The sequence below is a fragment of the Mollisia scopiformis genome, assembly GCF_001500285.1.
Source record: "Mollisia scopiformis unplaced genomic scaffold LY89scaffold_10, whole genome shotgun sequence".
In the NCBI taxonomy this organism is placed as follows: domain Eukaryota; kingdom Fungi; phylum Ascomycota; class Leotiomycetes; order Helotiales; family Mollisiaceae; genus Mollisia; species Mollisia scopiformis.
The window spans coordinates 120,073-131,949 of NW_017263590.1; the positions used below are offsets into that span (position 1 = coordinate 120,073).

The 11,877-nt window shown below is 47.8% G+C and overlaps 3 protein-coding genes across 3 annotated transcripts; all 3 read right to left on the minus strand.

Moving 5' to 3' along the window:
* Positions 1-2,044: 2,044 nt before the first annotated feature.
* Positions 2,045-2,588, minus strand: LY89DRAFT_30073 (uncharacterized protein). The gene has a single exon (XM_018206572.1). It carries the CDS (start codon positions 2,503-2,505, stop codon positions 2,191-2,193), a length of 315 nt encoding a protein of 104 aa, XP_018072250.1. The 5' UTR covers positions 2,506-2,588; the 3' UTR covers positions 2,045-2,190.
* On the minus strand, positions 2,589-3,874 carry LY89DRAFT_30072 (uncharacterized protein). The gene has a single exon (XM_018206571.1). The coding sequence runs from the start codon at positions 3,531-3,533 to the stop codon at positions 2,673-2,675; it is 861 nt and encodes a 286-aa protein (XP_018072251.1). The 5' UTR covers positions 3,534-3,874; the 3' UTR covers positions 2,589-2,672.
* A 6,015-nt stretch (positions 3,875-9,889) lies between these two features.
* LY89DRAFT_668111 (uncharacterized protein) lies at positions 9,890-11,340 on the minus strand (the record flags this gene model as incomplete). The annotated part of the gene is made up of 2 exons (XM_018213018.1): positions 9,890-10,251; positions 10,302-11,340. 2 exons carry the CDS (start codon positions 11,338-11,340, stop codon positions 9,890-9,892), a joined length of 1,401 nt encoding a protein of 466 aa, XP_018072252.1.
* Between the last annotated feature and the right edge of the window lie 537 nt (positions 11,341-11,877).

An 11,877-nucleotide genomic window follows, 5' to 3' on the forward strand; every position in this document is an offset into this window, starting at 1 on the left:
TATACTTTATTCCACGTCCCCGGCTCCACACACCCGGCTCCACACACATGGCTTTACACACCTAGCTCCACACACTAACACACCAATAGTAACTCTATAGAGTCTTTTAAAAGTTATCTAAGGAAGACAAAAGACGGAGGCCGGAGGTCGGATTATATACCCTCCGTCTTCACGCTAATAAAATCTGTCTAAAAAGTTTTAAATAAATTCACTATATAAGCCCTCCTCCTTAACTCTCCGAAACTTTCTTGTGAATGGGGAAAGCCATGACTTTACTAGAACAACGTCTCTCGAGACTTCAAGGCCCTTGTCTTATCGACTTTTTATTGTTAATTACAAGCAAGCTTAGCTAAGAAGTGATAAATGTGAGACATAGGGCTGCTATTCTCATTGCTTAATCTTTTCTTTTGAGACTAGAATCTGGAAATCTTTGGGTTTGTTGTTAATTAAATCTTTGCTGCCAACTCCTATTCCTAATAACCACAAACAAAAGCCTTCCATTATCAAACACACCCCATGAACCAAACCAATTATGCACCTTAAAGAAAAGCCTGCACCCGGACTAGAATATTTAAAATACTAAATCAATATGCTCCCAGGATTCTTGTAAGGCAGCCATGTTGTCTTCTCTGGAAAATATGAAAGCGAGCAAGAAGTCGTTTATATACCCCTCGAAAATCAAAATGAATATTCAGAGAAATGAGTGAATATATGAGCAGTGAATAACAAGTCATAGTTTACACCAATATACGACCTATTCGCAGACAAACAAAAAACAGTGAATTTTTCGACTGCTCGTTCAGTAGAGTGAATTTACTAACCGTGAGTAATAAACCACTGACTCCTTTACCCACGAACCAAAGAAGTGAATAAACTATTCCAACAATACAAAAGCCAAGACAATGAATCTCTAATAATTTCCTCTTAAAAGGCCCGATACACAGTAAATTTATTTAAAACTACTTGGACGGATTCTACTAGCGTGAGGACGGAGGGTATATAATCCGGCGTCCGTCTTCCGTCCCCCGACCTTATACAACTTTGAGAAGTCCTGAATGCTTTGAACTATAGACTGGTGTGTTAGTGTGTAAGCCAGGGACGTGGAGTAGAGTATGCTATTTTGAGGTGTATAAGCTAGTTTGCTTAAATATAATCACAAATTATTAATAGTAGACGGTTTGTTAATAATGAAAGATTTATTAATAGCAAAAGATTTATTAATAATAAAAAATATTGGATTTCTTGGGTGTTTTGTATTGTGAGACGATAACGAAAAGCTTAAAATATAGAACTACGTTGGCAATATCTTCACTACTACAAACTCCGTCCTAGATTCCTTCTATACTTGCTGGTTAAGTATTGATCGAGTTATAAAAGACATAGAGTTATATTTATATCCCAGACAAAGACACCCAGAAATTCAAAGTCAATCTAAGTATAAGTCTCGCTGCAGAAAAGAAGAGTCAAACTCGCAACCATTACACACACACCAGCGGCCGCACGTCATGTATATATCGCAGCGCAACTGTCAGCTATCTCTGCCCACGCAAGCTCCAAAAGCAAAAGCAAAAGGAGAGGAGAAAGGAGGCAGAGGAGAGCCGGGTGCGCTTGAACCCGGGTTGGAGCCGGGTACAGAGATAGCGGGTATATTCGTATGTAGTAAATTTTTTTAACGGGTGTTGGTATATGCTTGGGTGTACCCGGGTTTTTGGACTAAGCGTTATCGTTCAGTAAATTTTTGCTGTCATCTGCTGTTCAAACGAAACTCTTCACTCGGATGAAAAAAAGTGGTTACCGCAAACATCAAAGTCTGTCTCCATCATAGAAATCTTTCACACCAAAATGGAAGTGCAAAGGATAAATTGAGAATTGCTTACTCACAAGAAAATATACCACATGCAGTTTTCAAAGATTGTTCGCCAAACACTTTTAGAGAGAAACAAACATTGATTCGCTCCCCAGTCTATGCTCAAAGAACATTCACCAACTTCCCATACCCTGATCGTCCGTAGTCACAGCTTTTCTAGGTATATATACCCCAGCTCAACCTCGGTCATTCTTCTTCTACAATGAACAATCAGAAAGAATATTTCAGAGCATACGTTGGTGGGTGGAGCTGTCTGTGCTGCTTAGCGAGTCGGGATGGTGTCGTTATATACCGTGGCGGGGAGGGAGTGCTGACATTGTTGATTATTGACAGCAAGGGATATATTGATAGCAAAAAGTGAGGTGGCAGTGGATGTTGACTAGAATCCAATGTCGGAATGACAACAGAAAACCAAAAAGACTCTGAGCGCTTTCAATGAACCGAAAGAAACCAAGCACTTGCTCAGCAGAAATAACTAACGAATCAAAGGACAACCAAAGAACAGTGAGTGTCGGTACAGCTGTGCAAACGCACACTTGAATTACGTAGGTATATTCGTATATCATATCTCGGGATAAATATTTCAACAATATCCCCACCATGGATCTCTGATCTCTGTACAGCCTTCCATCCATCATTCTGGTATACCTGCCAACCAACCATCCTAACCCAACCCAATGCCTACCAACTACCCATCCCTAGCCAGGGAGGAAACCCAACCCAAGAAGACGCACGCAATTGCTTGCTCCCAACTCTAAACGCCGACCCACTATTATATTTTCCCCTACCCTACCCTACCCTACACTCACTCCGCCACCGTCTTCGGTTTCCGCCTCCTCATCCTCGGCACACACCTCACCTTCCTCCTCCCCATCCACGCCAGTTCCGGCGGTCCCCCAATACACTCCCCGCTCGCGCGATACCTTACCACGTTCCACTTCCTGATCCCAGACGGGGTACTCGCTCTCCTTAGCGTCATCTCCTCATCGAGGTCCTCGTCTTCCATTTCCGCAAACCCTTCGTCTTCTGGGAGTTGCTGCTGCAGCTGCTGCAGTGGCGACGGATCTTCTTCCTCGGTGTCGAGTTCTAGGGGTTCGGTGACGAAGGGGCGGGTTGATGGGGAGGTGTGCAGGCGGCATTGGGAGGAGGTTTCGATCATGTCTTCTACGAGTGCTGAGATGTCTTTTACGTGCGAACTGCAGGTTTGCAGCTGGACGTTTAGTTGGCGCTGTAGGCGTCTGCAGGCCACAGTTCCGTTGCGAGGGTTCGTTATGGAGGATAGGTTGGGGACGGAGCTCGAGTGGAGGGATGGCAGGGTGACTTTGCCGCGGCCGGTGGAGATGTAGGATAGTTCTTCGGGGGTGAAGTCGGGCATCATGTCGTTATCGGTGTCGGTGGAGAAGTCGGGGGAGGGGAGGGTGCTGGTCCATATTGAGCGTTGGGGTTGTTCGTCGTCGTCTGGACGGAGGGATTGTGTTGATAGCTTGTTGACGAGGTCGTTTATTCCTCCTCGAGATGATACTTCTACTTCCCCCTCGAAAAAAGAAGTTGGAGGCGGTGTTGCGAGTCTGAAGGAGCAATCTGTCGGTGAGGGAAAGGCTTCGTCGTTCTCATGTTGGATATAAGAGGTCTGCGCCTGGGCGCCAAACGTAAAGTGCTCGAACATGATATATGTATGTGTGTCGACTCGCAGATCAGATCAAATACCAGATCGCACGAAGATTAATCATCGAGTCCAGAAGGAATAAAGCGAAGGATTGGAATCTGGGGGGATGATGCGATTATGAGTCCATTCGCAAGCCTGGTTCGAAACGCCGTGGCTGAATCCAGAGCTGGGCGGGCCAGCAGCGTGAGGAGTCGAAGAGTCGAGTAGCGTTGTTTCTTGCCGTCTGTGGCTCCTGCAAACGAATGTAATGCAACGTATGCGCTGTGAACTCCGACCTGTGGGCTGGTGAAGCGTGTTTGCTGGACTTGAGTCGAGTCTCACTTTGGAGATTTGTACGGAGTGAGGTGAGTCTGTGTATTGTATGTGTTTGTATGGGTGGTGTGGTGTCTGGTATGGGGCGAAGAATATTCGGTCGGTGTTGGCGAGGGAGAGTTTAAAGAGGAGAAACGATGATCTCGGGCGGGAGACCTAACAGCGAGAGCGAGACCTACTTACCAGCGAGAGCCAGAGCCAGAGCCAGAGCCAGAGCCACCAGAGCCACCAGAGCCAGAACCCCCAAATTCAGCGAGTAAACGACGACGACCCAGCACCCACCACCACGCCTAGCGCACGCCATGGCTCCCCATTCAGTGCGTGTCTAGGCTGGATGGGGCAGTGACCCGAAAGCAAATGTGGCGGGTCCGATGTTACTATTGGGTGCGAGGGGGGATTGGGCTGGGTTCATGGGGACAGCTCTCTGCCTCTCTGCCAGTTTAACCAGGATGAAAGTTCAGAGTGAGTGGATACTTACTACAGTGGAGCCCGCTTTTTCCTGTTTTCCTTTCCATTCGTTTCCTGTTCCTTTCCTTATCTTTCCTTTCCTTCTCCATTCTCCTTTCTCCTAAACTCTTAAATGAAGTACAGTATATTATTCGGGGCTTCTGATCTCGCTAGGAGAAAGCCATGTTTGACTTCTGATTTGTGCATGATGAAATGCTTGGATGGTACCTAGGACGCGGACGCGGACGCGGACGCAGACGCGGACGCAGACGCACCACCAAGACGGAAGCGAAATGCCAGACACCCCAACCCAGCATTACCTAGCAACAGGTGATGGTGATAGATGCTGCACCATCGTGGGGACTTGGGGATCGTGAATCGTGAATTGTGGTCACAGATGACTTTTCTGCCTTGCCTGACCTTGCGCTCCAGATCATACCGTACCACGCTATGCCATGCCATGCTCTGCGCACCCGCACCTGCATACTTCGCGCGGAAGACCCAGCTGTGTCGGCTAGGACTGTCCTATCCCGTCCAAGCTCGGTCGTGCGTTGCAGGTGAAATCTTCACGATGCATGGACGTCCAAAACTTTCTTTTGCCTGTCAATGTCACAACCGAAGATGCGGGATCTGGATCTGGAACTGGAACTGGAACTGGGGCAAAATTATGCGAGTCTTGCATCGAAGCTTCTCTGAATTCTTGGGACAACAACTGCAGTCTGCAACTGCCTGACGATCCGCTAGGAAGACTCGGCACCGCGATCGTGGCCTCTGGGTTCACTAATCACCCTTAGACCTTAGGATATATGCTACTATTGTAGGTTAAGCGCTATGATGATAACGGCGTTTCGTAGTCCAAGATGTCAAACGAATCCAGACAAACCAGGCCCTTCTAGTCGACCGCCATTGACGACAAGTCCAGCGACCAAACCATACCAGCATCGGTCAAGGCCATTGAAGTGGAAATAAATTTATACTTGGCAGGCTGAGTCCAGATCCTTATTCCCAGACCCGATTCCCAGCTCCGGGGGATCATAGTCCGAAACCCTAGAAGCCAGCGTGCATAACAATACATAATACAGAGAGGCAAGACAAGCAAATCATCAAAGCCTACACGACAAATACCTTCCTTCACCGCAGCACGCCTCACTCACTCACTCACTCACTCACTCACTCACCACGCCTCCGTCGCTGGTGGTGACAATAGCAGGCACGCCGATTGCCCAAGTTCCAACACAGCCCAAGCACTTCCCTGTCTCGTTTCCCACTCGGCCCAATCACTGCTACTGTATCGTGCATCTCTGCACTCACGGCCCTTTTGCCGATCGCAGAACCCTGTTCACGTTGTTGCTGGTGCTGCCAGCCCGAGAACTCGGCCACACCAATAAACGACAGGCGTCCGTGTCCGCTGACAAAAATGAATTGCTGGGATGGATCCCGAGACGGGGATAGCATGGCGTGGCGTGCGAAAAAAAAGCTTCTCGAAGGCCGCTAGCAGGATCGTCGGGATCGACAAGGGGGAGAGGGGCGACTTACTGATCTGTGCTGGAATGGCGATGCTTCTACTTACCGAGGAGGAATCTTTTGACGAGGTCGGGAATGCCGACATAAAGGGATGAGGGATGCTGTGCAGGAGAGAGGTTTTGGTTGGATATCACTGTCTTTGCTCTCTTTCCATCCAGAACGGGCTGACTGACTAACTGACGGACTTGGACTTCCACTGTCAAGAACCTGCATTGGGGTAAGAGGGTGGGATTCTAGGCACCAAGCCATACAAGCAATCAAGACGCAGAACTCGACTCCAGACGCAACGCAAAACAGCCTATAAGGCGAGACCCGAGCGGTCAACAACCACAATCTTGGGAATTCATGCTGCGGCACCATGCCATTGGTGTCCTCTGGCATATTTCGCCGAGGGAACCGTCGCAAGGGGCAGGGTACCAAAGTTAAGATGCTGACCTGACAGTGTCAGCCTGAAGGGTATTGACCACTCGCTGGACGTAGGCGCTCCCGACTGGGAGGAACGGGGATATTACGAAGTACATACAAACTCTACTTCGCCTTGATTGCTCTGCTGGAGCGTCAGCTTATTCGCGCGGAGATTTTTGGTTTATCTGTCGGGTGGGTGGCTGCGTTTGTGTGGAGAAGGGGGGCTGTTTCAGAGATATCCAGTGATGATTTCTTGATTGGGGGTTGAGGAACTTGCGTTTTCCTTGATATTCTGTTCTATTGCTTGGACGTTTTCACATGCGCGGCATCGAAGTTTCGGTGATGTGGTCTAGAAATGTTCGATTTGTTCCATTATTCGTTCGTCTCCTTTTTCGCGGACTGGATTGGGTTGCATACTTGGTTTGCGGCTGAGCGCAGATATCTTCACTGTCCTCGAATCAGCCTTTCCATTTGATCTGACCGGGACGTTGCATCGCGTTTGTGCGTTTCATTCGTTCAAGTTTCGTAGCATTTCATTTTCGAGTGAAGAAATGAACGGCTGCGCGCCTTGCGTCGGCCCTCATTTTTCTCCCTCGTGGTGGTGGGTGGGTGAGTGCCGATCGATTAACCCCTTGTTTGCTTGTCTGCTTCACGAGTCAAACTCGTTTGTTCTTGATTATTTCCTTCTAGAAGTGTGCGAAGTTCAGGTACTGTGCAGCTGACGTTTATTATCATGATGGTGTGGTCGGATGACGTGCATGGTTGAGTCGCTTGATTCGTCGATGCTTCAAATTTGATGATGGATGGAAGGAAAGGTCCGGATTTGCCGCTCTCCCTTTGAGAATGGGAGCTGGGATAGTTGAGAATGCATCTGCATGTCTTCATTCAAGTCTGTTAATCTCCTATTGTTTTGGCGTTCTGTTGCACTTCGCAAACACGCTAGAAGGTGAGAGCTGAAGAAGATAGCTATTGATGTTCCATTCTTCGGTCCTTTTACTCCTTTTCTTTTCCATGACCTGCCTTTTCTGTTTGGAGAACTAGATAGTGGTTGGAAGCTTGGGTTCAGTTGAACACCCTTTCCTGATAAATGTGTAGGTCAAGGCATCGAGTGAGGTATGGTGATGATGCGAGGGAGGGAAGCGCAAACGTTACTTTCATGGACTCTATTTGAGCTCGCATACATACGCATATCCAGCTGAACCAAACATCAAGTACACTTCCTACACCATCTCATCCATCCCTATCTGACGCAGTACCTTCGCGCTTGCTCTCTTCTCAACTCTCCATGTGCAAATCTGCCTCGTAAAAACATGCCCAACTCAAACAACCATCTCAGCCCCAATGCAACACACCTCATGCACCACTTCACCACAATCCATCTCATCATCACAAGCCATCAGCCTCAGCATCAGCATCCGATTCAGATCCAGAACCCCAGAAACAAACACAGCCCCGTGCGGGAATAAGACCCCCAAATCCATCTGCCGACTCCCCATGCATCCATGCATCCATGCATCCATGTAGGGTCCCGGAAGTACCGGCATGCTAGCGAGTTAGTTTCTTAGTCTATCAACAGCCAGCCTTCACATGCACTTGAATACCTAGGTAATGATAGAGGACAGTTTGCACCTTGATGGATGTTGTGGCCAAGCTTTCGGTCGGAATATCTCGTCGTTTGCGAAAATCCTTCCTGTCCTGAAGATTGTTCGGAACACTAAATTTTCGCTGACCCGTTTGCTCGGGCAGAAAAGGGACTTTGATTACTCGGGCTTCTCATCAGCAATAGCATGCAAGAGGAGACGTATCTTCGATCTCATTTCGTCTCATCTCACTCTTACAGTAGAAAGGGAAAACCACAAATCAAATCATGGCGACGACGAAGTTTCATATTACATAGTACCTTGCGCGTCGGTATCTTTTCGTTATAGAACCGAGTAATAGTAGAGCGATACAATGTAATTCCCAAATAAATTCCACTCTCTTTCATATACCTAAATATTTTACTTAAAAACAATAATTCCCACCAAGTAATATAAAACACCCAACCAGAAAAACCCCCCCTTCCCAAACAACCTCAGAAAAGCGAGTTTCTACACGCATGTGCTAATATAGCTTACCAAACCCTCCCCTCCATACAAACAAATATCCACATATACTTGTAATTTTAGCGTACCAAATCTCTCCAGCTACCAGTTGATATCCGGAAAACCGTGGGTGGGGGGGACAGATAACGGCCAGTCCGGGCTAGGTAGGTAGATCTAAACTCAAAACGCGTTCGGGTAGCGAGAGGTGATATATATTTGAGTTTCGGAGCGGAAGAAGGGAGAAGGGGATTTCGGGGGGAAGTAAAGGGCCGATGGGGATGGGAGGAAGGGAGGGGGGGTGGTTTCTGGGTTTGATATCAAGTCACATGTGGAGGTGTGGGAGGTTTTGGTCGCGTTATGGTAGATTGGGGGGATGTTTATGTTAGTGAGGGATTGGGAATTTGGGAGGCGGGGTGGAGAAGTGAGTTGCTGGAGGTATGGCTGGTTTGAAGTGATGTTGTGATGGTTTATGTTCTTGCGAATCGTAGTCAGACGACATTCGACTTTGCGATTTCTTTGAGAGATAGATGTCCACCTCTCTCTCAACCCCCCTTGAAAAGATAATGATTGATACAAAGATGGGGGAAATGTTGCTCGCATAGAAGCTGAAGTCGTTACTGATTGACCCCTTTCTGTATTAAATACTCTGCAAATTCTCCTTAGACATGAGCGGGTCTTCAACTGTGCCAGAAGCTGGTATATACATACACTCACTCACTCAACATGAAAAATTTTTTCACTCCCAATTCAGCCTTGATTCCCCTCACCCTTCTCAACCTCAGATCCTACCCCTTCTCGACACTCTTTCCTCTGCCTCCCTGTCCATCCCACCCATATCCTCATCAGCCATCAACGCTTCTTTCCTGATTCCGCCGTCGTCTCCTAACAGCAATCCAAAACCCCATCGGCGCAACGACGAATACCAAGAATGCCCCGATCGCGACGCCGGTGAACAGTGCTAGTGCTGAGGTTGTGGGTCCTGAGGAAGTGTTGTTTTTGGGCAACGCAGTGGATGCTATTGATGGGGGCGAGGAGGTGGACATTGGTGGCAAGGGAATGAGAGATGGTGGGGAACGAGAGAGTTTGCGGGGCTGTGGATAGTGATAGTGCAGACCAAAGCAGGATGTTTTGGTCCTGGGCGGGAGTTTGAGTGTATAATGTTTTTGTTATCTTTTGTTGATGTTTGTTACTGTCTCATGATAATCTTGATGAGTGGCTTTGATTGGGTTTGTCGCCTCAATTGAGACATTGTAATGCTGAAGTCTTGAAGGCGAGTCAACAATCGAATTGCGACAAACTGTTCAACGGAAGAAGAGCAGTCCTCGGTGAAGCATATGCACTGATCGATCAGAGCAAAAGAGGTGACGGCTACGAGCCCCTATAATTAAGCGAGCGAGAAAGAATTGGGTAAAACATTAACACTCCTGAGATTGATAATATTTTCCTGGCAACAATATGATTAAGATACGTATGCTTCGATGAAAATCCACGCCCGATTAAAAAGAAATCAACACAAACTCCGCGACAGAAACCCGCTCAAACACGCGACCGTGGTATCATAACACACAACAACTCCTCCGTTCATCAAATCGCAACACTCGGCAAGAACACCCCACTCGTAGTATTCAGACTACTCATATCGACCTCTCTCCCCTCTGCCGAGAAAATCATAAGCTGGTCTTCGAACCCGATACTCGCGACTCCGCCTCCGCCTCCGGTGACGTTTGTTGGCGTGTTGGTCCACCCGGGTGTAGTTCGACCTGTGAAATCGGATGAGATGGCTACTGGGAAGGCGAGGGTAGAGGCTTCGCGGCCGACGAATTGGTAGATGTTGGAGTCTGTCCCGAGGTAGTAGGCGAGCAGGACATCGGCTTTTGAGGCATATGAGATGGCGAGGGATGATGTTGGGGAGAAGGTTGATGGTTGGATGGGGGTTACTTGCGTTGCTAAGATCAATCAGTAAGTGACGGAGGTCAGGAGTAGGATGAATACGTACGAGGCATCCAGGTCCCATTCATACTTTCGACAGCAAACAACATGTTCATCGTCTGATCCACATACAGAACCTCGATGTTCGATCTGAACACCGCAGCGGCGATACTGCTTCCTCGCACGGCTTTACTACCCATCACTATGCCTGTCGTGTTCCATGTCCCGTTCTCGTAAGATGCGCAGGAGATGGCATACGCATCGTTGTGATAGAATACTTTCCATCCCATCTCCGCTTCCAGATACACAGCAGCAATGCCCGAGTCTGGAGCCATGGTCGGGAGGAGACTATTGGAGATCATGTTGTTGCTGATGATTTCGCATCTTGCGGGTGAGATGGAAGAGCATGAGAGATTCATCACCATGATCGATGCATCCATGACGTAGAAGAGTTGGTGGAATACGGAACCGAATCCATTCATGCTTGCGAATGAGGTCGCAGCCAATGAGAGGTTTTGAGTCGGGAACTCATCTTTCATGAGATTGAGGCGTTGAGGTGGTGAGAAAGGGAGACTGTCGACATCGGGACTGATGCGGAGGTTAAGTCCATTGGTGCTTGGGTCTTGGAAGAAGAGGGCGGCAGTCTGTTGAGTCGTGTTCGGGAGGAAGAGTGTCGAGGCAGCGATACCAGCGAAGGGTGGGACGAAAGGTTTAGACGCTCCTGAAAGGACAGCAAGGCCGATTATAACACTGACGAGGAAAAGAACGATCGATGCGCCGAGATATGCATAGAACTGCTTCCTTCGCAGCCCGAATATTAACTGTTCTGCAGGAGGAAGGGATGAATTGAGCGAGGGAGCTTTACTGCCGAAACTGAAAGTGATGATGCTTTGTCTGATTCGAGGAATCGGAGGGGCAGATCGAGGTGCTCGTGGTACACGGAAGGTAAAGCTTGACTTGCTACTGCTTGCAGTAGAGGGCGGCTCCTTCTCGTCGACATAGGGCCTCTTGGGTGGCGGCGTTGGCTTCTTGATGTTTACAACTCGAATTGTTTGCATCAAAGCCGTTTTGACCCTAGGGGTCTCTGGTTCTCGAACGTCGCCCATGGAAATTCATGAAGGCTACAGAGCGGGCAAGAAAGATATCATGTATTCACAAACCAGCATTTCGGAGGATTTTTGAAGATGAAGAGACACGGAATGGGCCTCATGAAAGCGGCTGGGATATGCTATATACAGAAATGAGTTGCAAGGTGTTGAGGCTCGACTCGAGACGTGACATTTGGGGTAAAGTGTACGATGATATTTGGAAGAATCTTGCTCATGCTATATGAGACAGTGTATGAGATTGCAAGATGTGTCAACTCGGCACGGATTGGAAAATTAACTCTAAATCAGACGGTAGGAAATCAAACAGAATGATTTCCTGATTTAGCGATGATTTGAAGCTGTACGAGGTTGATGCCGGTTGTAGAGATCAAGCTTTTACATATTGTTTCGCGATTTCCATGTTGAATAAAGACTCGAACGCTTCAATCGTATTCAACTTGAAGCACGATATTGAGTATCTAAAAATACCACTGATGGTAGATAACGGGATATAGTACAGGCAAATTTCGTCGCAATCTCTCTTCGAATTCCAGC

Excerpts from the sequence above, each read along its gene's own strand:
- LY89DRAFT_30073 (XM_018206572.1), bottom strand. The coding sequence starts at position 2,505 with ATGATGGATGGAAGGCTGTACAGAGATCAGAGATCCATGGTGGGGATA.
- LY89DRAFT_30072 (XM_018206571.1), bottom strand. The coding sequence starts at position 3,533 with ATGTTCGAGCACTTTACGTTTGGCGCCCAGGCGCAGACCTCTTATATC.